This window comes from Antechinus flavipes, chromosome 3 (assembly GCF_016432865.1).
Source record: "Antechinus flavipes isolate AdamAnt ecotype Samford, QLD, Australia chromosome 3, AdamAnt_v2, whole genome shotgun sequence".
Lineage (NCBI taxonomy): Eukaryota > Metazoa > Chordata > Mammalia > Dasyuromorphia > Dasyuridae > Antechinus > Antechinus flavipes.
In genome coordinates, this window is record NC_067400.1 from 608,021,099 (window position 1) to 608,046,520 (window position 25,422).

General features: G+C 43.0%; 2 protein-coding genes across 2 annotated transcripts; one reads left to right on the forward strand and one right to left on the reverse strand.

Annotated features, from left to right (window-relative positions):
• The first annotated feature begins 522 nt into the window (after positions 1-522).
• On the forward strand, positions 523-8,901 carry PEX10 (peroxisomal biogenesis factor 10). The gene is made up of 6 exons (XM_051988773.1): positions 523-726; positions 1,616-1,696; positions 3,066-3,472; positions 4,777-4,952; positions 5,044-5,179; positions 6,363-8,901. Exons 1-6 carry the CDS (start codon positions 615-617, stop codon positions 6,429-6,431), a joined length of 981 nt encoding a protein of 326 aa, XP_051844733.1. The 5' UTR covers positions 523-614; the 3' UTR covers positions 6,432-8,901.
• A 302-nt stretch (positions 8,902-9,203) lies between these two features.
• On the reverse strand, positions 9,204-25,305 carry RER1 (retention in endoplasmic reticulum sorting receptor 1). Its single transcript, XM_051988774.1, has 7 exons — positions 25,162-25,305; positions 21,380-21,467; positions 18,557-18,661; positions 13,019-13,118; positions 11,821-11,899; positions 10,945-11,080; positions 9,204-10,031 (listed from the first exon to the last, which is right to left on the reverse strand). The coding sequence occupies exons 2-7, from the start codon at positions 21,458-21,460 to the stop codon at positions 9,942-9,944; spliced, it is 591 nt and encodes a 196-aa protein (XP_051844734.1). The 5' UTR covers positions 21,461-21,467; positions 25,162-25,305; the 3' UTR covers positions 9,204-9,941.
• Positions 25,306-25,422: the final 117 nt, after the last annotated feature.

Below are 25,422 nucleotides of genomic sequence, written 5' to 3' on the forward strand. Positions count from 1 at the left end.
GGCCTGCCAACTTCCAGCTCCCGCCTCTTTCTGCCACAATTCCCCGCCCCGGGGGGTGGGGAGGATGCAAGGCGGGGGTCTTTAGTTCGGGTCACTCTCATGGTTGGGAAGGTGTCGGCTGGGGCAATGCACATCTGCGGGAGGATGCAGGGAGATGCTCATCGGCGCTGGCTTTTCAGAGTGACAAGGGAAAGCAAACGGTGGGGGAGGGGAAGCGGAGTAGCTTCCCGACTGAGGGGAGGAGGAGGAGTAATCTGGAAAGGCTTCGTGTAGGAGGTGGCTTGACCTGTGCTTTGCACCGCAGGCACGGAGGACAGCCTGTGCAAAGGGGAACTGACAGACTGGCCCTGAGGCGGGGTCTTCACGACCCATAATCATTCGGGAATAGCCAAGCTGCAAACTTTGGTATCTAGTACATTTCCCCTGCTCCTTGTCCCAACCTCAGCTCTCAACAGCTCTGGGCCCCTTTAAGACCTTCCCTTCCTCCTCCTCCGCCCCACCATCAGCCCCGCACGGATGTATGACGCGGTTCCGCGCGACGGCGGTCACCAGGCCCCGCCCCTTGGGCGCTGAGGGGCCGTACCCGGAGCCGGGAGGCTGTTAGGGTCGTGGTCATGGCCCTGGCGCCTGCCAATCAGCCGGAGGTGATCCGCGCCGCTCAGAAAGATGAGTATTACCGGGTCAACCTGCGGAGCGCAGCCGGAGGCGCCCTTCACAGCCTGGCAGGTGAACCTGGGCCTGGGAGTGCGCAAGCGCGGATGGACGGGAGTGACGGCTGGGCGGGGCGGGGCGGGGCGGGAGTGCGCAGGCTCAGATGGGCGTGAGGGACTAGGCGGGGCTTTGCGGGAGCTTGAGTGCACTTTTCCCGACTGGAGAAGGCGGGGCGGGTGAGCGAAGTGTTGCTCAGCGCAGGCGTGAGAGTGAAGGGGAGACGAGAGGGGGCGGGGCGGGCCGGACCCACGTGTCTGTCCCTCCTCCTAGGTCCTCTGATGGCAGCTGCAGTGATTGCTTCCCCTGCCCTTGCTTTCCGAGAGCCCCGCTTCAGTTGGCAGCCTAGTTCCTCCTCTTCGTACCCACTAAAGTGCCGGTCCTTGCAGGCTCTAGAAGCCGCCTTTGCTCCCTACTGCTGCTGGGATAGAGTGCAGACTTTTTTCTGGCCCGTTACTCTCAAACAATAAATATTTACTAAGTGTCTCCTAAGTGTACCGCCCTCTGCTAAGCGCCGGGGGAATACAGAAAGAGGCAAAACCACCCAAAACAAAAATCCCTGCCTTTGTGCTGGCACGTAGTTGGCACTGTGTGCCCTCAGGAAGCTCGCCATCCAGTGGAGAAGACAGCACCGGAGGCCCAGCAGAGAGAGGGTTGGGGATGGTTCGGTGTGGGAAGGCGTGGTTGAGGCGTCCAAAGGGAGGAGGGAGAGCCCTTCAGGCACCGGGGACAGACATGGAGAACACTTGGGAGGGATGAGGTCCTGCCTGGCCCACTGGGCTAGCACTCCTCCCCGGACGGGAGAAGCCACCTCCTGCTGTCCTAGCAAAGGGCTTGGCACGGCGCCTGGCGGGAGACAATGGAGGGACATTGACTGCGTGCATGCTCTGGCCCTTTGCCCTTTCAGGTGCTAAGAAATGGCTGGAATGGAGGAAGGAAATTGAGTTGCTGGCAGATGTGGCCTACTTCACCCTCACCACGTTTTCAGGTAGAATGGGGCGGGGGCCAGGGAGGAGTAAACACGGTGTCCCCACAGTGGGGGACAGGGACACGGGCCCTGCCGTCCCCTCAAGCCTGGGCCCCTGGAAGGCCTCCTCTGGCCAGGGTTACCCCTTCCAAGGCAGCAGAGACTGTTTCAAGGCCTCCATCTTGGTGGTCAAATAGTGATCCTCCTGAATCTACTTAACTTCTTAGAGGGGACCCTGTGCCCTCCCACTTCACTTTCCATGGCCATGTTGGAGCCTCCTTGTCCTGGACACGGGCCATTGGCCGATTGCCGCTCACTTGGTCTTCAGGCCTTGGACATCAGCCCTTAGTGCCACAGCCAGGCCTCTGCCCAGGCACATGTCCCCTCAACGTGTACAAGGCACTTGACCGCCCACCTGTGACCCGCAGTCTCTTACAACACCCTGGCGAACCCTTTGGCCCAGTGAGGAGCAAGGGATCTGGCCGAGTTCCAGGATCTAGCCCGGATTCTACTCATGCCAGGCCCTAGAGCCGGGAGCTGAAAGGATAGTTCCTGCCCCAAAGGGGGAGTTGGGACCCACTTTGTACGGAGCCCTAATGGGGACAAAGGTGGAAGAGCGGCAGAGTGCTCCTTGAAGGTGTTCTTCCTTGTGGATTCAAGGAGCTGGTGCCTGAACAGAGCAAAACGATGGAGATAAAAGCAGTATTACTGTTGTTTAGTCATTTTAGTTCTGACTCGGTGCCTCATTTGGGCTTTTCTTGGCAGTTACTGGAGGGGCTTGTCACTTCCTGCTCCAGAAGAAGAAATTGAGGCAGACAGGGTCTGCCCTGCTAATATCTGAAGGCATCTCCCCTGACTCCAGGGCTGGTGTTCTATCCCCTGTACCACCCAGCTGCCTTAATAACGACAGCTGGAGTTTATAGGATATTTTAATTTCTTATTTGTTATCTCACTTGACACAACAAACCTAGAAGTAGATTTGGATATTATTTGATCCATATGACAAACAAGGAAACTGAGGCACAAGGGGAAGTAACCTGTCCAGGGTCACTCAGCTAAGCGTCTAAGGCCTGACTCCGGGCAGGCTGGGAAGGTGGCGAGTGCAGGGTTGAGGCCGCTCTAGCAGGGGCTGCTGGGCCAGCTCTCCCCAGAACGAGAAGTCCGCATGCTATCCAGCCATCAGTAAGGGAGGAGGGACAGGAGCCAGGCAGAGATTGTTCTGGAAGCAGGGTCTGTCAGGAAGCCGATGAATGGGGGCTGGGGAGAGGTGCCAAGATCCGGCCCAGGCTTGACGGGCCTGAGTAAGTGGGCCGCCCTTTCAGGGGATGGGGGGACCGTGGGCGTCAGGCCAAGGAGCCCCTCTGTGCCCTGCGCGCTCTCTCCTTCACAGGCTACCAGACTCTCGGTGAGGAATACGTGAACGTCATCCAGGTGGACCCGTCCAAGAGCAGGGTCCCTTCGTGGCTTCGCCGAGCCGCCCTGGTCGGTCTGCACACGCTGGCGCCCTACGTGCTGGAGAAGGCCCTGGTCCATCTGGAGCACGAGCTGCAGGTGGAAGGCGAGGGCACCCGGCACCCGCAGAGCGGCCTGCTGCCCGGCGTCCGAGGCAGGTCGGCCGTGCGGCGCTGGCTGCACAGACACGTCCGCCACCTGACCGAGGCTCAGAAGAAGGGGCTCCTGCGCGTGGTGTACGTTTTCAAACAGAGCGTCACCTGCCTCCATCGGCTGCACCTGGCCGTGTTCTACATGAACGGGGTCTTCTACCACCTGGCTAAAAGGCTCACGGGGGTCACCTACGTAAGTAACCTTGCTCTACCTTGACTCGAATCAAGGATGTTGCTGGGAGGGTAATGAGGAAATAGGGAGCTCTGCCACCAAGTCCTAAATCTGGAGCACAGGAGAGTTCCAGGTCCCCGCCAGGCTCTGGGGAAGCAATTATTTTCTACAATAATAAAACCTACTACTCCTCCAGAAAGTTGGGGGAATGGAGGAAGATTGCTATTACCATCCAGTTTGTGACAGACCAGTTGTCTGTTCACAGGGCCAGACGGGCCCTGATTCAGCATGGCTAGAACCGAGCATATGAGGGGATCTTGAAAGGTCAGCTGAAGCAGACCTCAAATGTCAGGCATTTCCCTTGGGGTGATAGGAAGCCCCCAAGGTTTCTTAGTAGGGGACCCCATGGCCACTGAGCCCCAGCAATACCTCTGGAAGCTGGGCTTGCAGCAGCTGGTCAACTAGCTCCCACCTGCTCAGTCAAGAACCCTGTTCATATTTTAAAATTAGGTCTTTCTTAAAGATGCAAAGGTCGTTCTGGTGGCTGTAAGTGTAGACACCCAAGTCATCTTTTTAATGACTAAACCGAGAGAACAGTTGAGGAGACAGAACAGGCAGGATTTGGCAAGAGACTGGAGATGAGGTTATGGAAGAGAAGAGGCAAGAAGGCTCCTGCGTCAGAACCAGCTGGGTTTGGAGGAGGGGGCAGGCTCTGGCAGAGAAGGCATCTCTAGGAACAAGTCTGAGTAGGCCTTGGCTGCTTCCATCTGGGACTAAGGCAAAGGTGGAATCAGAAGAGTTTGCTATGGACTTAGTGACATGAACCTGACAGCCAAATTAAAAAGAAACAGCAGTGGGGTATTGGTCCAGTTCTAAGACCGTCTGCAGCTGCAAAGCACTCAGGGACCAACCAACTCAGACCTGGCATCCTTAAGATGGGAGGAGAACTTTTCTAAAGCGTGCCCAGCTAGAGCAGGCCTGCTGCCACCAGCATGGGGCCCATCAGGAGCCTAGGACAATGCTTTTGTCTGGTCACCTGAAGGAGGGTGCGCTATCAGTACTGAAAATGTGGTAGGGAACAGTCCGTGAGCAGGGACAGAAAGGAGCCACTGGGGGGGCCCAAGGCTCAGTGACAAGGCTGTGCCTCATAGGGTGCAATGGAGAGGGATGCCAGCCCTTGTCCCTCGGGAGCCCCCCAGAGAACAAGGGAACAAGAGCCACTTTCCTGATCTGCCCTCCAGGGAGAGAAGGCCTTGCCGTCACTGGTGGGAACTGTGCCTCTTGCCCTTGGTAAGCGGGGTGCTCCACCTCTCTGACATTCACAGTTACGCGTGCGCAGCTTCGCTGGAGACGATCATGGCGTCCGCTGGAGCTATGGGGTTCTGGGGATGGTGTCCTTGCTGCACCTGCTGCTGTCGGTGGGCGTCCAGATCTACGGCTTCACTCAGAGGCAGCAGGCCCGGAAGGAGTGGAAGCTTCACCGCAGCCTCTCCCGCCGCAAGTATGAGGGGCAGCGGGGAGAGATGTGGGGGGTCCTGTCCCAGTAGCTCCCCTCCCTTGGAGCCACATGGGCCATGTCCTTCTCCTCACAGGAGCCTCGCGGAGGAGAAGTCTGCAGGCAGGAGCTCCATGTGCACCCTGTGCCTGGAGGAGCGCCAGCGAGCCACGGCCACACCCTGTGGCCACCTCTTCTGCTGGGAGTGCATCACCGAGTGGTGCAACACCAAGGTGAGGGGCAGGAGGCACCCCAGAGCCAGGGCCACCACGGGCCAGGGCCACTGTCCTGCATCCTGGCTTTCCAGGCCCGGCAGCCTCTGCTCCCTTTGTCAGGCTGCTGGGAACCTCAGGGAAGGCCTGGGCCCTCGCCCAGAGCCGAGGGATGGGCTTTTTTCCCTGGCCATAAGTGCTTTTGTTTACAAAGTAAACAAATACATTTAAAGTTCTCACAGACCCCAGGTATAAAACCTCCTGCCAGTCCAGAATGGCATCTTAGAATCGCCCCAAGCATGGAGCTATGGTGACTTATGGGAGGTAGGAGCAAGTAGATAGCAGCATCAACAAACTGAAGGCAGAATCCTCTTTCTGGATCAGACACATTGAGTGATTACAGGCAGGAGGGTTCAGTCAACAACACTGTGCCCCTAAGCAAAACTCCAAGATGTGCCCCCTCCCATGCCTTGGGCCCGATGGCATAGAAAGCATCTTTAGAAAGAATATCTCATTAGGAGGCAATTCTAGCTGTGCACATTCACTGGCACGAAAGGTGAGCCAGACAATCAATCTCTGGCTCTTAAAAAAAGCAACCTGATCTAATAGTGAAATAGGGGAAATGATGGAAATAGGAAGGACTTCCAGACATCCTTTTTTCCCACCTCCTTGGTTTGCAGAAGAGGAAGCAGGCTCAGAAAAGTAAAGTCTAAGAGCAGAATTAGAACTGAAATCAAAGTCTTGTCTGCAATAATAAAACTACTACTCATTCTCCAGAAAGTTGGGGGAGTGGAGGAAGATTGCCATTACTATCTGAACTCCGTTAGATTTGTGAACAAAACCTATTTTCACTGATCAGACTTTTAAAAATAATGCAAATACTCTGCTTAATTTTAATGAGGGTCAAAAATTCAACTGCATTTTTGCCTTAATTTTTAAAAAGCTGAATTAGATAAAGACCAACTCCTATCTACATGAGCTAGTCAGGGAAGAAATACTGAGATAACCTTTATTTCTTCATCTTGAAATCATAGCATAAATATGAACGTGAAAAAGACAGGCTTTGGTTTTTTCAATACCCTCCACATTGTTGGCTCTCTATAGTATTTTATGATGTTTATGTAGCCTATTTCTCCTAGAGAGCAACAGGAACTTAAAAAGGAATATAAGTGCTCAATTTGAACCATCTTCATTTTCCCCACAGACGGAATGTCCCCTCTGCCGAGAAAAGTTTCATCCGCAGAAACTGATTTACCTGCGACATTATCGTTAGACCTAGGAAACCCAGCTCAAAGGGCAACAGAAGAAAAGGAAAAAAGCTCTCAAGAATTATGTTTTTATTAATGGACCAAAAGCAGAGTTCATTTTAATTTATCCAGAATCATGATGGTGACTTAACTTGCACTGTAATTATCAAGTTTGTTTTCGAAATCACTGTATGAGGTGCTTTGACTGCTGCTCAGATACCAGGGGATGACGCGGTGGGATCCAAGGACAGGACTTCAGACAGGAATGCATGTACACACTGGAATATACTCAGAAAATTCACCCTGGGCCTCAGACACTGTTGCCAAATGTAGGTATGTCCACCTTCCTTTCTAATTGGGCTGAGATAACTTGAGTTGACTATTTTGGACAAATAGTACTTACTCTAACTTCCTTTCCTCCAATTTCTGTGCTACTTGAAAAGTTTTTGAGAAGTCAGTATTTTGCTTATTCAGAAAAGGGTTCACTGTGCTTATCAAAAAAGCAGTGTTTTAGGTTGTCTTCCTTACCCACAGTAATGCATCTGAAACCAAATTCTTCGGAATTTACATTCTAAGCAGTCAGTAATAAAGGCCTGTGAATATATTATGGCATAATAATTTCAGTATCAGGTTTATTCATGAATGAATGATTCAGGAAACTTGGTAATTTATCCAAGTACAAACAGTTCAGTTTCAATAGTTGGCCACCAAACAATGAATTCCCCAATTCACCTACTAGGGCTTGCTGGTGTGTTAACCCAAGCTTATATTGGCACGCACTTTTGAGAAAAAAGTCAGTTATTCTATAAAACAAAACAATAAAACCCACCCTTCAGTCCACTGGACAAACATATCTACTCTGCTACTAGAAAAACCAATGCTCTGGCTGGTGATTCAGTTCCCTGCCTCTTGGGGTGTTGGATGTGTGACACCTTGGAAGGGGTGCTTTCCCTGCCAACAAGGTCAGGCCAACTCATGAAGACATTTGCGAGTCACACCCGTTGTCTTTCTCACCAACCACACAATCTGACAGGGTTAAGTGGAAGGACCTTGACGGGAGCCCAGGCTAACGAGACCCACCTACTGTCAGGAGTCACAAAGAATATCCTCTACAAACCCCAGGTGACCCCTTCCTTTTGATCCTTCAAATCTCTACTTCACGAATTCATGAATTGTTTCAATCCAAACAAATCTGTGGAAAAATAAATCTTTTCAATTCCACCAATAGCAATTATAATTGCTATTAGTTGAATAATTTTTCTAATATGATATTTTAAAGGTGCAATAGAAAAGTGTCTTAACTTTAAATCTGGTAGAAAGATTATTCCTGTTACACCTTTAAAAACATTCTAAGCAACCCCTCAGCATTCTAGAAGCCTGGAGAGGTAAAAGGAGGTTCTTAAAGCTAAGATAATTTTCATTTCTTTCCAACACAAACTACTTCCCAATTAATTTTTAATAAAAGCTGCAACGACCCTTTAGTTTTGAAGACAACAGAACAGTTAGGTTTCTCTCCAGGCAGACTGAACCCAGTCTACATTTGGAGTCAAGTATAGTGGGTTACAGGACCAGAGAGGTTATTAATATCAGTTAAACAGGGGGATTCCTGTTAAGCACAGGAAAAAACACATGATCAACTTCTATGTAACCATCTCCAGAAAAAAGGAGCACTCACTACAAAAGAAATTTGTTTGGTGGAAATACTAAATGCAATGGCTTTGTTTTTTCAACATTAAGCTTAATTAAGGGCAGAAAAAGATAAATGGAGGAGGGTGAGAGGAGTTAACATGCTTTTACTGTGTATTTTTAAAAGTTATAAAATTTCCTTAAATTCATATTTTTATCAAGTGTGCAATATGGTTGTGCCACATTTCACTGCTTTTTAAAAAACATTTACAATAGAGGACTATCAATAATACTTTGAATGTCTGGGAAATCTATAGATGGGAGAGAATGACTCTGTTGATAACTTGTTTTAAAAAAGCACAATGTCTCAATTCTGATGCTTATTTAAATATGAAGTTCACATAGAGGGCTGAAGTTTTCAATTTTCAAGAGCACTTTTACTATATAATCTGTTATGCAGAACAAAAAAATCTTTTTAAGTGTCAATTCTAGAAATCCCATAATTGAACACTGCATAAATATCTAGATAATAATGACCATATTCACATCAATCCCCAATCTCAGCATCTACAATTAAAGAATACTATTAAAAATAGCTCTCAAAGTATCAGATCTATGCATTGCTCTAAGATTGGGGAGCAAATACATTAATTTTCACTATGGTATGTAAGGCCATAGTGGGAATTCATCCAGAGATTTCCTATTTTACTGTCAGCTAAAATGATTCAGTTGTAGCAAAAATTAATACTTTTATCAACTGGGTTTTTTTCATGGTGTGTGATGAGTTGTAGTGTTCTTATATAAAGACTAACACAAGAAAGGGGACACTATCTTTAATAAAGTCTGGAATTAAAAAGTCACTTAATAAAATTTTAGAGTTGTTTTTATCACATCAAAAAAGTTTACATGCAGGTCATAGTTCTATTTTTTTTTTCCCCATAGAAAATGAAAAGCTATGTGTTAAAACCCACAAAATTGGTCTGTTACTGCCAGTTGGGTTGATTTCGGAAAGGGATGCATAAAGGGAAAAAAGTTAAATCAAAAACAAAACAAAACAAAACACAAACCCCAAAACAACCCCCCCCAAAATCAAAGAAATGAAAACAAAATAAAAAACCCCAAAACAAAACCAACCCCACTTCTTTAAGTACCAAAGAAATGTGTCAAAATAATTTCAAACAATGAAAATATATATATTTATATATTTATAATTCAGGGCCCTCAAAAGAAATCATGGTCATTAAGAACAAAGTTTTGAGTCATTATGAAAAGAGCCAAACTTTAAACATCTCTAGTAAGATGCAATTAAGAAACTGGCATTAGATCCCCATACACAGTTACTGGAAAATCACCTTTAAAATGTTAAGTTCTTTAGGAAAAAGGCAGCATTCAATTTATCATCAGATCTATATTCAATGACTTGATTATGGCCCCCAAATATCATGCATGTGCCCAGACAGCTGAAGGTCGTCGACTGCATCTGAGGGAGGCCTTAAGAGACATCCTCATGAGTACCATGAAGGAAAGCAAAAAGCAGCTCCCAGCATGCTTCCCTCCCTCCTTCCCCACTCACACTTGAAGCACTCGAGGGCCATGCAAACGGATTGTGATGGTGACGGAGAAATGTCACCTTAACATAAGACTGTTCACCCACTGTCGCAGTCTACCAGAATCCCTTCAGAGTGAAACACGTGACATGACCGAAAAATGAACTCGATGCAATTTGGTTTAAATGCCAGCGTCTTCAAGAACCTCTCTGGCATTTCAGTTACAAATAATTGAAGATCCTTTTTACAAAGAAAATTTCGACTCCCTCGTAATCAACTACTTTATATGAAGAAAAAAGGCATTGTTACAATGGCTCAAAACGGTTCTTCTCGGATTATGTGGCGACAGGGTCAGTTCAGATTCTAACTAGCAAATGTCTTCCCCATGTCTTCCTTCCCTTTGTATTTCCTCTTCCCATGTGTGAATGGTATATACCTGTATTTTATCATATGCTGCAAGAGAAAGATAATTCAATTACTTATAGGTACAGCCTCCCAACATAGCACACATTTCCTGAAATCCATGGGACCAAACTCATTCAATGTCCTCTGCATCTTTTAGGGAGGAGAAATCTACGAAGTTATGATCCAATTCTGTCATTGTACTCTCACTACAATACAGTGTCATCTAGCTGGACTGATCTGGCACAAGACCCAGAGATACAAAAGTCCAAATCCTCCAGGAAGATGTCTCAGGGTTAGGAGAGAGCAAGCCAAAAGGATGCTGCAGTATAAGATGAAACACTATATCTGTGAGAGTAACATGTCTAATTGGCAAATGCTCTGCCCTAAGAGAAGTCCCTAAATTTAGTAATATGGCCAGGGCAAGCCAGACATTCACATAACTGAGGCCTGGATAAACAGCTGCAAGCCAATTACTGTTAAATGCTAAGTGTAAAGGAAGGATGCCACATCACTGCCTCACTTGCCTCATCACCATTTATTTATAATATTTATTTATTTAGTTATCATTAATTGATTAATTATATATAATATAATAAGTATATAATATATATAATTATAATAATTGTATAATAATTAATTATTAATATAATGTATCTCACCATTAGGGACTTCCCTCCTTACTTTGGCCTTCAAGAGCATGGACTCAATCGCCACTTTCCACCTGACATAACTCCTGATTTCCTAACAGCAGCGACCCTCCATCCCAAGCTATCTGTGTAGCTTGTGTGTGGGAATGTGTTTTGCACTTGATCAGAGATTATAAATCCACTTCTGTCTCTATCCACAGTGTCCAACACATAGTAGGTACACAAAATAAAGCCTGCAGGCGCCCCTTGCCAGGTTCCCAGGAGGATGTCACTACCACTGGGGCACAGTCCGGCATTTGCTGGCTGCATCTTACCTTTATTTGCCTCTTCATGGTGATACAGAAAAGCATGACAAAGTACATCACAAGGATCGGCCAGAACACTGGGACATTGAAAGCGTCAAAAAACGTACAGATCATAGCAACAAGAATGCCCTTAGTGGCAGAGTGCCTGAAAGCCAAGAGAGAAAAGATGAACACAACCGTTGGCAGGCCTGGCCACTGCAGGTTGGTGCTGGGGCTGCTGTGGCTATATAAATGCTGACAGTCTCAGAGCTCAAAAGAAATGAATATGAATCGACTCTGGGAAGTATTTCTTGAAATAGTGTCATTTACCTCTATCCAATAGCATAAAGTACTATCTGCCCACCAATATATCACCACCACATCAACCTTATTTCCTAACATCTCACATATATTCTCCAATTTGTATTGAAGCACAAAGATAAAAACGGCACTGTGGTAGTCAAAGCTGAACTCCACCAAAATCAATGGGTTTCTGGCAGCACTTTGGACTGAAAACAGATTACACATCACCACATTTGCTGATGTAGATATGATGTCTATTTCCACTTAAAATCCAGATATGGAAACACTGCCTAAACCTTATATTCAGTACAATGATGGTACTGGTTACAGAAAAGAAACCCCCTCAGTTTATGGTAGTAACCCTTTAATTTACGATAGTCCTTTTAAAGAACAAAATTAGAAGCAATTTATCTTTGTTTTTCTACCAAGGAATAAATGAGATTACAATTGGTGCCATAAAAGTCAATCATAAATGAAAGATTTAAATTGGTCAAGACACTGCAAAAAGTCTAGAAATATATGGGACCAAAATTATGACTTTGGCCTTTACACTTACATGTCAATGTGCCCAATTCAAAATGAAAACAATGAGAATTCACTTACCAAAATTTAAATTCTGGAAGCCTTCGGATGAAAGGACGGAATTCCTCATTTTGTTTTGTTGGTAAAGAAGGCCCTTCATCTACAAAGTGGCATGTAAATAAAGTGAGATATCTTGCTTTCAAAGAAGCACCACTCAGACTACTATCATAACAAGTCGCACATGTCTGAGAACCCTAAAATTTGCTCCAAGCTATCATGAAATCAGCTAATTGCAAACTCCCAATCTAAGGAATGGTTATTCACTTTTAAAAATCGGTTCTTTTATTTTATGGAAAACATTAACAATACTGAGTCACATGAGATTCACTTTATGTCAGTCCCCCCCAGTGCATTTTATATTTATTCATTTTACAAAACATTTAATGACATACCAGTTAGAGACAAAGAGTTTTACAAGGACCACATGAAACAAAACACTGATCCTATTCAATGCATTCTAAGACTCAAATACAAATCTGTACATTTTTTTTCATAAGACTTAATCTCACAACATCATTTACTCCTTTCCTAGTATCTTTCAAATGCCATTATTCAACAAAAAGGGAGTACAGAATTGTTCTACAATCAGTATTCTAACAGGGAGAAAAAAAAATCCCAATCACCTTTTTTGATAAAAGAACATAAATTGAAGTGAGCCTCTCTATCAAAATGAAAAGCTTTGGTTTTAACTGTCTTTCCAAGACTGCTCTTCTTCCCCAAGCTTTTCTGCATAAGTGATCTTCTAGCAGTGGGACTGGGATTCCCTCTTCATGGAGTCCCCACCCTGCCTGCTCTGGTAAAGAAGCCCTTCCAGACCAAGCATCTGCTTCTGCAGATTGCGTTTCCCTTCAGAGGTGGATAGGGAGATACTTTTAAAGTTTTAAAATACAAATAACTAACTTGGAAACCAAAAAACGTAACTCGTTTCTGAATAACGAACCCAGAATGACAAGTGGCTTACACTGTAAAAGAGCTCTTTCAAAAATGTACTTTATCAACTGGAAAAAAGCAAACAATGTAACTAACACTGACACCCAGGGTGGTGGTAAGCTGGAAGAGAGGGCAGATCCTATCACCTACCATCGCTAGCAACAAAACCTTGGGCTACAGAGGTTTTCATTGCCAACAAAAAAATCTGACAGTTGAGTCTAGGAATGATAGATCTCACCAGTTCCCCTGTTACCAAATATTCCCAGATAGTGGACTGACCCCAGCATACCTGAGTCTTCCATTAAGGAGGGATCTACCTTTGGCGAAAGGAAAGCTATGAAAAGATTGAGGTGGTAGATTCCCAAGGCGTACGTCACGATGTACCAACCCTGAGAGAACAAAACCAAAAGTTACAGACACATCAGCCCCATTTAACAGTTAGAGCAACCTAATAGGGGCTGTTCTTTTCTTAGGGTTTGCTGATGAAGTCTTGGGAATCTTTTGACTAAATCTTACGTTATCTGCTCATAGGGATTTGTCGTCATAATACAAAGTTCTATCATAAGTGGGGAAGACAAACATTCACTTCAGGTTAACTTACATATCTGGCTACTTTGTTGGGATATTCAACATAGAGCCCAAATTGCAGCACTTTTCAAGGACATAATTAGATCTAAATCTCTACCCTCTCAACTACATATAGAATTTTGAAAAGCAAACCAAAAATAATTGTATTAAGCAGCAGAAATGCTGGTCAAGAAGGGTAAAGGCAGCTAGGTAGGTGACTCAGTGGGTAGAGCTCTGGGCTTAGAGTCAGGAAGACCTGAGTACAAGTTTGACTTTAGACATTTATTAAGTAGGTGACCTCGGCAAGGCATTTTGTTTGCCTCAATTTCTTCATCTACAAAATGGCATCCCCCTCCCAGGATTGTTGTAGGGAATCAAATGACAGAATAGTGATAAAGTATTTAGCATAATGATGGGCACAAAGCAGGTGCTAAATAAATTACTGACGATTATGTTCATTATGCCTGGCTGTTAATAATCCAATTCCAAACTCATATTACTAGACACACAGTAAAATGTATCCATCTTTGCTCAGAGGGAAAACTAGAACCAGGAAATCAGAATAACTTTTTTTTCAAGTCTTTGATTGAGAAGAAAATACTGAAAAGAGACAAGAACTTGGACATTAGCTGTCTGCCACAGGCCTGCTATAAAACAAACTTATTTTAATAATGTCAAGTTCATCCAATGAGAAAATGGTATGGTTTGATCTCAATGTATAAATCTAAAATACAGTTAAATACAGAAAGTTAAGTGTAGTTTTTAAGATTCTGTTATATATTATATATAATATAGTAGGTCAATGCAACTAAAGCCACACAGAGTGAAGATAAGGATTTCAATCACTATCATTCTCATATTTCTTACTGACAATACTAAGTTTATCTTGCTTTTGCAAAAAACCTCTCTGAAGATCTGTGGGAAAAAGCACGTTCATAGTATTATTCTAGCAAAGGTCACATACATAAAATATCCTAAGAATTTCTTTTATTCCATTAGAATAAGCTTCCAATAGGTGTCAAAATATTTTAGAGATGAAGGGGACTATTTCAGTCCCTTTATTTGGAGATGAATAGGGTCCATAAAGTGAAAGGATATGCCATACTCAGATTCAGATTCAAACACATTTGACTCAAAACTCCCAAATTACTGCATAATTTAAAAATCCCCACCATTTCTTATAGCTTTTGCAGCATTATTTTCTACTACTAATAAGCACGACATCTACCCTTGAATTCTGGAAAGCAGCAGAGTGGAGGGAGTTATGCCCAGATTTTTGTTATTTCCTTCTCACTAGGGTATTTAGTCCAACCGTGCCTTCCTACTGAGATTACCTCCAATTCAGCCACCCTGGGCACGTTATTGCCTGCCAGACCCACTCCGGCTGTGACTCCCTGAAAGCAGGGATTGTTGGTGGGGGTGCTGGCTCACTGTCTTTCTCTGTACCCTCCAGGCTCAGCCTAGGGCTTGGAACAATGCAGAGGTGTCATGAAGGCCAGCTGATTTGAGCAGACCCCAAGCTATAATGACTTCAGTATTACAGTCAATATGATGATAAGTGGCAACAATGGCTTTCAATGGATAATTGAACATTTCATGTACAGAATGGGCCCTGCACAAATCACTTTCCTTTAGTCTTAGTGCTACATGCACTACCTTAAGAATTCTCCCTATACTGGAGGGGTGACAAACAAGGGAAGATAAATGACTGGTGAGCAGTTTATTTCCCAATAAAATCAAGCCAAAATTTTTCACCTATATCACATTTTGCTTCGCACAGTGAAAACCCACTGGTAGTCGGTTGGAGGTCCTAGAGTCAGACTATAACTCCATTAAGTGGCCCTTCTACCTTCCTGTTCTGAATCCTGGGATCCCAAATGTATGTCAAGACAAACTCACCAGCTACAAGCAAACAAACAATAATCAACTGTCCTTAGTGGCAATAAACAAGTCATTTTAAAGAATTTGAAACATATATATGTCCATTTAATCTGATTTTCTACATTTTGCCACCTCAATCTATGTATGTGCTACTTAAATTAAAATGACCAACAGATAAATAAGAAAATAACCTTCCCCCCCAATGTTAGGTTTTAAATCTGAACTTCTAAACCTGATTATTAACTTATGGGCTACAAGTTCCAAATCTGGGTTCTGCCATAAGCTAACAAGTTATAGACTGCTCCAGGTCTGTTTTTTTCATCTCTATATTTAGAACAGAGATATTTCTGATTGAAATAGATATCTTCAACAAAGAGAATATCTAATTCAGTTCCAATTGGTCAATGATGGACAGAAGCAGCTACACCCAGAGAAGGAACACTGGGAAATGAGTGTTACCTGTTTGCATTTTTGTTTTTCTTCCCAGGTTATTTATACCTTCTGAATCCAATTCTTCCTGTGCAACAAGAGAACTGTTCGGTTCTGCACACATATATTGTATCTAGGATATACTGTGACCTATTTAACATGTATAGGACTGCCTGCCATCTAGGGGAGGGGATAGAGGAAGGGAGAGGAAAAATCGGAACAGAAGTGAGTGCAAGGGATAATGATATAAAAAATTACCCAGGCATAGTTCTGTCAATAAAAAGTTATAATTATTAAAAAAAAAAAAAAAAGAACAGAAATACTAACTATAAGATCTGTAATCATTCAATAAAGCAACAAATTAACTACAAATATTTAAAAAAAAAACATACTGTTCTCACTTGAGCTACCTTTCCTTAATGTGCTTGCAATTCATTTAAGAACAACAAGTGGCATGAACACTGCTTAAGGCCAGAGGCTCTTGGGTTTTGTTGTCTCTGTATCCACAGCACAGTAATCATAAAGAGGAAGCATTTACTACTATGGATTTCAGATGAAATCCAGATCTCATTTTTCCTCTTCTTGTAGTGTTAAGAAGAGCAGTACCTAGAGCTGCCCTCTGAAAGATCACTTGCCCCTTAGAGAGAAACTACACAGCACAAACCCAGAATCTGATGCCCACCTATCACTGTGCATTTCTGTAACCTAGAAGCTGCAAAGTGTCTCACGTAAACGTTTGTAAAATCTACAGAGATTTTTGTTGCTATTTAGGCATTGCTTTAGTCATATCCTCCTCTTCATGACCCCTATTTGGCATTTTCTAAATAAAGACATGAGAAATGTTCCATGTGCCCTTCCACTTATTTCTTCCAAATGAAACACTGCAGACTTTGGGGCTAATTCATTTAAAGTGTTAGCATTCTCCAAAATTTGGAACTGACAAGAAAAAAACAGATTGAATACAAAACTTTTGTCTAATTTAACATCTTAACCAGAACAAAGTATTTGAAATTAAATTCAACAAGAATGTATTGTGTCTACCATGCATGTGCCAGGCACTATGCTATATACTAGGGGCAGAAAGGTGAAAACTAGCAGACCTTGTCTTGAAGAAGAGTGGATGGGGGGGGGGGGGGGGGGGGGAGTAGGAGCCCGACACAAATACAAATACAAAATGCTGAGAAGAACACTTTCACAGGGTGCAAGAGTGCAGACAGTGCTGGGTCTGGATTGGGAAGACCCAAGTTCAAATATGGCCAGCTGTATGACCCTGGACAAGTCACTCAATCTGTTTGCCTCAGTTTTCTCTGCTATAAAATGGGGATAACAGTCCCTTCCTCTCTGGATTGTGAGAATCAAATGAAGTAATAATTCTAAAGTGCTCAGAACAGTGACTGGCAGAAAGGAAGCACTTTATAAATACTATTACATTGTTATTAGTATCACTAACACTATTATTATCAATATCAATAAAGGTGGCCATCCAATCTGGGTCTTGAAGGAAGGAACAACATGCAACATAAGGTCAACTAAGGCTAAACTGATACTTATCTGAATGGCTGGAGCTAAAGAATAGTTGTTATGTCACTATGGAGAGCAGAGTCCCCCACAGACTAATGCCAAACCCTGTGCCATTTAACAAAACTATCAAAGATAGTTTAAAAAAAAAAAAAAGATAGTAAAATGAAAAGCAACTAATCAGATGGGCCAATGATGGCTCTGAAAGGGACAGCTGACACACTGAAAGGGCGCCAGGATACCAAATCTCAACTGGCTAAATCCCTGGGCTTAATCTAATAGCATGAAATTCAGTAAGAATAAGCGTGTAGTCTTACACTTGGGTAAAAAAAAAAAAGCACAGCAGAAGAAAAAATGGCAAAAGCACTCCCAGGAAGCATTTTTCTAAAAAAGATCAGTTGTCTCAGTGGACAAAGTGAGCTGCCAAGAAAGCCTGGTCCAGCCTCGGAGGTGCAGCCAAGATGGAGGAGCAGGGCGGCCCCAAGCGGGTCCTGCCCGGAGTTGGCGCATAGCTCTGCACACCACATCTTAAGGACACAACGATCCAGAAAAGGATGAGCCATGTGGGGAAAGGGCTCTGAGGGAGGGTCAGCTCAAAGCACTGAGAATGTTTACCCAGGAAGGGGCCTAAGAGCTATGAGAGGGACCTGACTGTTCTATTGGGCTCCAGAGTGCCTGTGGTGAGGAGCCACAAGGAGGAGATGCTCAAGTGTAATCCAAGGCTGGATAGCAGCAAAAACTGCTCAACTATCTCACAGTCCAAAAGTCAAATAGGCTGCCTTAGGGGCCTTCAAGGGAAGGCTGGATAACCAACTTATTGAGAAAGATGGAGAGGGTTAAACCAATAAGCCAATGATTTCCTTCCCTACTCTGAAATTGTAGCTTTTAGCTAGTTAAAAGATCTTCACCAACTTTTCATTAAAATACACACACACACACACGAATTTCCAAACTTATTCAATTTCTTAATACACTCCTCCTCTTCAATTTTTTTTTGTCTTATCAAAGATTTGTTTTAAGGCAGCTTAATTCTTGTATAATACTAACAGCATGTGAAGATGCTAAATTCAGGAAATAGAATTTTTAAAAAGGACTATGATTTATTTCACAGTAGTTATTGGCTAATGAGGCCTAAAGTTTAGGGCAAAATATAGGCGCTATGTTTAAATAACAATGTAATAATTGTTATTAACAATAACAATAATAGTTTGCAACATACTGAAAAACAATGAAAAAAGTAAATGAGATAGTTTTAAAAGACAATCACTGAAATTTATTTACTGAAAAATGGTAATTGAATTGCATATCCCATCACAAATCAATAAACATAATACATATAATTCAGTGATAAAATATCTAACACTGCCCCAACTATTATTGTTTAAAATAAGATAATAGTTCAATATCCATCATTATTTTAGTTCTTACCTACCTGTAATAGATAAACTCTAATCATGTAGATGAAACTTAGTCCCAAAGTTACAACCCATCGTACAGCTGTATAAGGAGTAGATTTGTCTAACCAGGACTGGTAAATCTACAAAGACAAAATGATTAAAATGCATTTATATAGTGAATATAACTCCCCTTTGTCTTCCTTTAGATTAATGCATATTTATAAATATATAATACAATGCTCCAGAAATAAGCTTCATTTATCTTTACACACACACACACACACACACACACACACACACACACACGCACAGAATGCAACCATTAGATTACCAATGAATTAATGACATAAAATAGAAATACAAGGATTTTGCTGAAAAAAATGTTGCAAAGTTCAAATTGGACTTCAATTCAAGACAATATAGTTAATGAAATTCTAAAAGAAATTTGTAATGAAATAAATAAACTTACAAGTTAATTTTTTTTTTCATAAAATTCCTGAATTTCATTACTAGGCCTCAGCATATTTCAAAAGAGGAAATGATACTTCAGCCTATTTTTTTCCCCAATATAAAACAAAATGAACAATTTGAAAATCAATTATATGCTATTACGTACTCACATATATCTATATATTAAGGAGAAATGATTTTGATTAAAAATGCCACTATGCATGATATATTTTAGTTATATAATTAGAAATGTGTTAATATTCATTGATATATCATAGTAGCAAAAGATGGACAAATTCATAGATTGAATTCCATCTTGAAAGCTAACTTTTCAAAATAAATTGTATGGCTCATATGAAATTGTTGGTAGAAACTGTGAAATTCAAATATACTTTGAAATGGGGTTTCATTTTGATTGTCCAGAGAGCCTACACATTAACATGTACACACATTAACATGTACAGATGTCCCCATATGAAGTGCAGCCTTCCTTCCTTTACCAATACCTCTCCCATCCTCTTTATTCCTAGACTTCCTCATCCCTGTACATTAGACAATTTTTCTCAAGGCTTTGCAAGGTCACTAATGACAACTGACTGCCAAAAGCAATGACTTTTTTTCTGACTTTCACTTTCCTGACCCGTCTCTGTACTTGACAGGGCAGACTACCCACTCCTTCTGTGTACCATGGCTCAACATGGTTATGGTTTTCCCCCTTTCTCCAACTACTCCTCCTGTGCCTCCCCTCCTCCACTATACCAAGCTCTTATAGCTCCCTTTGTCTTCTTCCTTTGGTGATCTGACTCTCAAACATCTGTTTGGAGACAGAGAGAACTCTGGTCTGCACAGTAACCCCACTGTCCCATCCTCCTCTTCCCCATCCTCACTCAATTCCTCTCTTTCTTTTCAGGCCCGACACAAACATCATCTCTTCCATAAGCTCCTACCTCTTCCACAACGACTTTCCCCATCACAAATCACATGGCCTTTTCCTTATACTCCCAAGTGCACAAGTGTATATATACAATCTGTGGCAGAGAAAGGGGGAGGGGAGGTAGTAGAAAGGTCCTTGGAGGCCAGGCAGGGGAGAATGGATGATCTCTGAGCAGAGCAAGGCTATGTAGGACCAGGTCTCTGGCTGCATGCGAACACTACCACAATGGTCTGAAAGATGGGGACGCTAAAGAAAGCATGCAGATAAGACCAGCTGGGCCACTGCAGCAGGGCTTGTGGTACTTAGGGACTGAATTATTGGGGGGTGAGGGGGGAAGAGAAGAGGGAACAACAGGGAAAACAGCAGGGGAACCTTTAGCGTCTTCCCATTTCTGATCAAAGCATAACTTTTTGATTCCAGCATTCAAAAGCCCTTTACAATCTGGCTTCAAAAGGGGAGTTGTACTTTCCCCTTCATGTATTTTGTATTATAAATAAATTGGACTACATTCCACCCCCTAAGTCTATACTCTACTATTTTCATGTCTTTGGTCATTTCTTGTCCTTTTTTTTTTTTTTTTTTTTTTTTTTTTTAATTTAGGCAATGGGGTCAAGTGACTTGCCCAGGATCACACAGCTAGGAAGTGTTAAGTGTCAGGTCCTCTTGACTTCAGGGCTAGTGCTCTATCCACTCCACCACCTAGCTGCCCCTCATTTCTTGTCCTTGTGGAAGAAACTAGAATGTAATTTCTCCTTTCTCCATTAACCAAAATTCTTTACTTCAAGACTCAAAGCACCACTCACCATCTCTGCATAAAACCTTTCCTGAAAAGAGCTTTCCCTCCTTAAACATCTTAAAATATACAAATATGCCTCTACATTATACTCAACTCACTATTCCTTATATCAATTATTCACCAAGATTCAATGTTTTAAATAAACCAGTTAGCCAAACAATTATCAACAAATGTATACTGGTTGGCTACAGCAGTGGTAAAGAAATATAAATATACTACCTGGAATTTATAATCTTGTTAAAGAACACAAATCCTTGAAACGCTCAAAACATTCAATAATTTGAGGAGAAATTTGAATAATTTCAAAAGCAATTAACTGCTACACAAATGCAACATATTTAAGTTCAATGATAGAAAAGACCTCTTGGAACCCTGTGGACTGGAATAGTAAGGGAAAGCTTCCTGGAAAAAAGATGAGCAGGACTTGGCTATACAGGAAGAATCAATAAGGAAAAAAGTTACACAGGCCAAAGTTTCTGGCAGACTGCAATTGGATCATTTTGGGAAATAAAATGTAAACAAAAAGAATTGAAGACTTCCTTATCCCTGTCCATATGGGCAGTGATACCCAGAGATGCTTTAAGCACACAATTAACTGTTTCAGGAATACAATTACAAATAATTGTTCAATATAATCAGTCAATTATTTGCTCTTTCAATTACCCACATAAAACAAACCTGTCCGAGTCTTGTGAAAAATCTAAACACCACAGAAGGCTTCCCATGAACAGAATCTCCAACGCTGTCTCCTTCGGACATTCTGTTGCTGCAAACACATAAAGTATTTATAAGTTAAAGAAATCCAGAATATATGACTAAGCAGTTATTTGTAGGTTTTATTCTCCATAAAAAGTGCCTGATGCAACAATAAAAATAATCCAGCTACACTATTTCTAAGGTAAATTCCCAACAAATACTTCTTTCCATGTTGGTATAGAAAGACTCTTGGGCTGGGAAGATAAATTGTCCTACAGCCAAGCAATTTTGATCAACGCTGTGATTTCGATGCATAAGATATCACAGATTTTTGGATCTCTAAAATAAGGAAACAATCAGACTGCTCAGTTTCAGGAAATAAATACACAACGTATTTGGTACCCAATCCTACATATTGGATTTGTAATCCGCCTGCTTTCAAAAATATGAGATATGTGAACTTAACTTAAAATAAATGAGTGGTATGTATATTGGTTACTTTTGCTGAAATGCTTTTTTCCTCCCTTGTTTTTGTTGTTGTTGTTAATTTGTTATGAAGAGATAGGGAAGTGGGAGAGATTTGGAAGTGAGGATGTAAAAAACAGAAGCAAATGATGTGAAGTAAAATATTTTCCTTTCCTTAATTCAAAAATAAAGATCAGTATTTAAAAACTATTTCTTCCACTGGAAACACCAGGACTTTCAGTTCTATATATCAGTTTTATTCTTAGCACTTAAAGAAAAAATATCATGTATACTTCCTGGGAGGTGTCTCAGGTTTCTACTTGATAAAACAAGACAACAAATATCTGTTCTTAGTAACTTCATTAGGTTATTGTGAAACCAAGAGGAAAAACATAAGTGAAAGCTATTTAGAAGCAATATGCAAATAATATCCTGTAACCATTTTAATACCAAAGAACCTAATATTATCATTATCATGAATGGAAATGTCAAAATAAAACTGAAGTCCTGGCCCCGCCCTTTATCTCCTACACCAAACTTAAACCAGTAAGTGGAAGAGCTTCACTCAGGACACATTCCTTTTTGACATGTAAATCTGTTGGCTCCAGAGTACAGATTTAGATCTTTCAAACAGGTCAGAATGGACTCTGAGCAGTGAAACTGTGCCACATCATCAAATTCACATGGTTATAAAAGTTCTAAATGTGACTCTATACTGTTACTTCCTGGATCTATCACCAATGGGTGGAACATAGTAATATGGCACTTCAGATTTAGTTTTGTAAAACAAAGCTATTAAGAAAAAGTGTCAAAGTGTAGTAGCATATAAAATTTTTTAGGAAGAGACGTCCAATTTCACTAACATTTAAGAGGAGAAAAAAAGAAAGCTGTTTTAAAGAGAATTAGGATAAATGGGTATCTAGGAGTAGTTTTCTACCAGACCTGCAAAAGTCTGACTAGAATTGGGTTCCTTTACTAATGGCTTCAAAGCCTGTTGAGTAAGACTAAAAAGTCCTAGGACATGACTTGCAATAATAAATTTTTGTAGCCCTTTAAAACGCCTTCCTTCACAAATATGCGAACTAGCTCCCTCAAAATTACAAAAAATTATAGTTAGGCAACTGTAGTAGTTTAAAAAATAAAACCTGTTGAGTGACAAAATTTGATAAAATGACTCAAAATCCCACTACCTAAAGTACTTTTCATGGTATCTGTGAAAGGTTACAAAGATTCATTAGCCATTAAACTGTTTTTAGATGTAACAAAGAAATCTTAAGTGGTTAAGCAGTCTTAGGTCATTGTCTCCACAATTTTGCTCAGTTTTACAAAGATATACAATGACACCACCATTTGGGCAAAGGGGAGGGAAATCATTTAACTACATTTCTAAGAGCATTTCACAATATTAAAAATATAAGACAAATGCTTCAAGACATATTTTTAAAATAATTTAGGTGCAATGCTTATAGGTTCTCTACGTAAAGAAATAAATAAGGCTAGTTTCAAAATACCAACAAAAATGTTTCAGATCAGTTATCCCATACTAAAATGGAAAATTTCAAAAATCTCAAACTTCAACCAAATTTAAACAGTTTGGGAAAAATCTTATAAATACAAGCACTTGTTTCAATCAGTTTTAGCTTCCCAAAGAGAACAAATCAATTAAGTCATTTGTTTTACATCTAAGGTAGAAAAACAGATTACAATAGCTCTTAAAACAAACAAAAAACCCCTCCATAAACAAGTGGTTCTAAATCTACAAATTCTAAGATCTAAGCTGACTTTTTACTTCTTGGGTAATAGCTTTAACAAAAGAGGAAAGGACAACAACTTTACACACAATGCAATTTTAAAAATAAAACTCCAAATACTAAGTCTAGTCTATTTTGAAACTAACAGATAAAAAGCAAATAAAAGCTTCACAAAATTTATGAAGCAGACTGCCTCAACAGTAATATTAATTCAAAATTCCAAATGTTAGTTAAACTACCTATAACATTATAAAGTTTCAACTATGAGCAACACAGCTAAGAAAGGAAGTCCACTACCTTTGGTTTGGCCCACCTATCTCTTTATATTTACAATACTACTATATTAGTTGGATAACTGCTCTTTTTTTTTTCCTACTCAAGAATTCACATGGCCTATTAAAACAATTAAATTCTCCAGACATGAAGCTCCCAACTGTTTCTAGTAACCATAAACCACAGAAGCTCATGGGAGAGACAGGACTCAAATTGACCTAATTACTGTCTCATCCTTGTGTGCAAGTGCACACACAACGTCTGCCTAGGCCTTCCTATTTGAGCACATCTATGTGCATCCACACAGATGTCTACCTATGACATGAGCATACACACACACATATATGCACACGTGGATTCTGCCTTGCATCTCATGAGCACATATATGCACAAGGATGTCTGCCTCACATCTCATATATGACAAGCACACATGCACACAGATGCCTGCCTCGCATGCCATACACAGGAGCTCATATGTGCAGATGGCCGGCTCACATGCCATACATGTGAGCAGAGGCAGGTGGATGGCTAGCATGCCATATATGTGAACACATATGTGCACATGCACAGCCTCGCACCGCATGTTTGCACGCACTATGCATGGCATGTATATCACACATTTATAACCAGCACGTATTAGATGCCTTGTGTGTGCCTGTGTGCAGACCGCATCCTTTCGCACACCTACCACCTGGGCAGGATGCACACGCAGCCGTGCAGGAGGGTCAGCGGCCTACGGACTCGCTCCACGCCCGGGGCTGCACGCACAAGAGCGCACCCAGCTCGCACCCCGCTACCGGGGGCGGGGTGCACAGCCCCGGGCGGTACCTCGGGACCCGGAGCTCAGGACCGGCACAACCTGACAAGGGCGGCTGACTGCGGACTGAGTGCGAGAACACTGCGGCGCGGCGCCCGCTTCCTCCCAGACCAGGACGTTTCTGTGGCGGACCGCCGTCCCCTCCAAGCCGCAGCGGCTTGGAATCCGCGGGGTCGCTGCTGCCAGCGGGCAAGGCCGGGCCGGACCCGGGAGGAGAAGCCCCGAGGCCGACTCCGGGCAGCTTCCCCGGCCAGGAGGGGCGCGGTCGTCACCTGAGATGCAGTACCCTCCGCGGCTCCGGCTCCACCCCAGGCGGGCTGACAGCTCCCGGGGGTAAGAGGAGGAGCCGCTGCACTAGGCCCTGGCCTCGGCCCGAGCCGGCCCTACCGCCACGCAGCCGCCCAGCCCCGGCCAGGCCCGGGGCCCCTACTCCAGGTCCCGCCTCCCAGGCCCCGCACCTCGCTACGCCGCTGCGGCCGGGCCACGGCTCCCCTCAGGGCCACGGGAAGGAGGAGGAGGAGGAGCGGCCCTGCCGCCGCCGGTTTGCTGGCTTCGGGAGGCTGCCGCCCGGCACTTCCGCCCCCCAGCCGCTCCTCCCGGGCATCCAAGATGGCGCCCCACAGGAGGCGGGGCTACCGGGCGCCAGAGAGTTCCGCTTCCGGCGCCAGCCTCCGAGCCGTTGGGCCCTGCAGGACGGGCCGCCACCTACCCGGACAGGG

Bases quoted from the DNA above. Each gene is read 5' to 3' on its own strand.
- PEX10 (XM_051988773.1), top strand. From the start codon at position 615: ATGGCCCTGGCGCCTGCCAATCAGCCGGAGGTGATCCGCGCCGCTCAG. The intron at 1,697-3,065 runs GTAGAATGGGGC...TCTCCTTCACAG, and splicing joins CACCCTCACCACGTTTTCAG to GCTACCAGACTCTCGGTGAG. The intron at 5,180-6,362 runs GTGAGGGGCAGG...TTTTCCCCACAG, and splicing joins CCGAGTGGTGCAACACCAAG to ACGGAATGTCCCCTCTGCCG.
- RER1 (XM_051988774.1), bottom strand. From the start codon at position 21,460: ATGTCCGAAGGAGACAGCGTTGGAGATTCTGTTCATGGGAAGCCTTCT. The intron at 18,662-21,379 runs GTTTGTTTTATG...TTGTCTTTGTAG, and splicing joins TTTTCACAAGACTCGGACAG to ATTTACCAGTCCTGGTTAGA. The intron at 11,081-11,820 runs GTAAGTGAATTC...CTTGGCTTTCAG, and splicing joins CTTCCAGAATTTAAATTTTG to GCACTCTGCCACTAAGGGCA.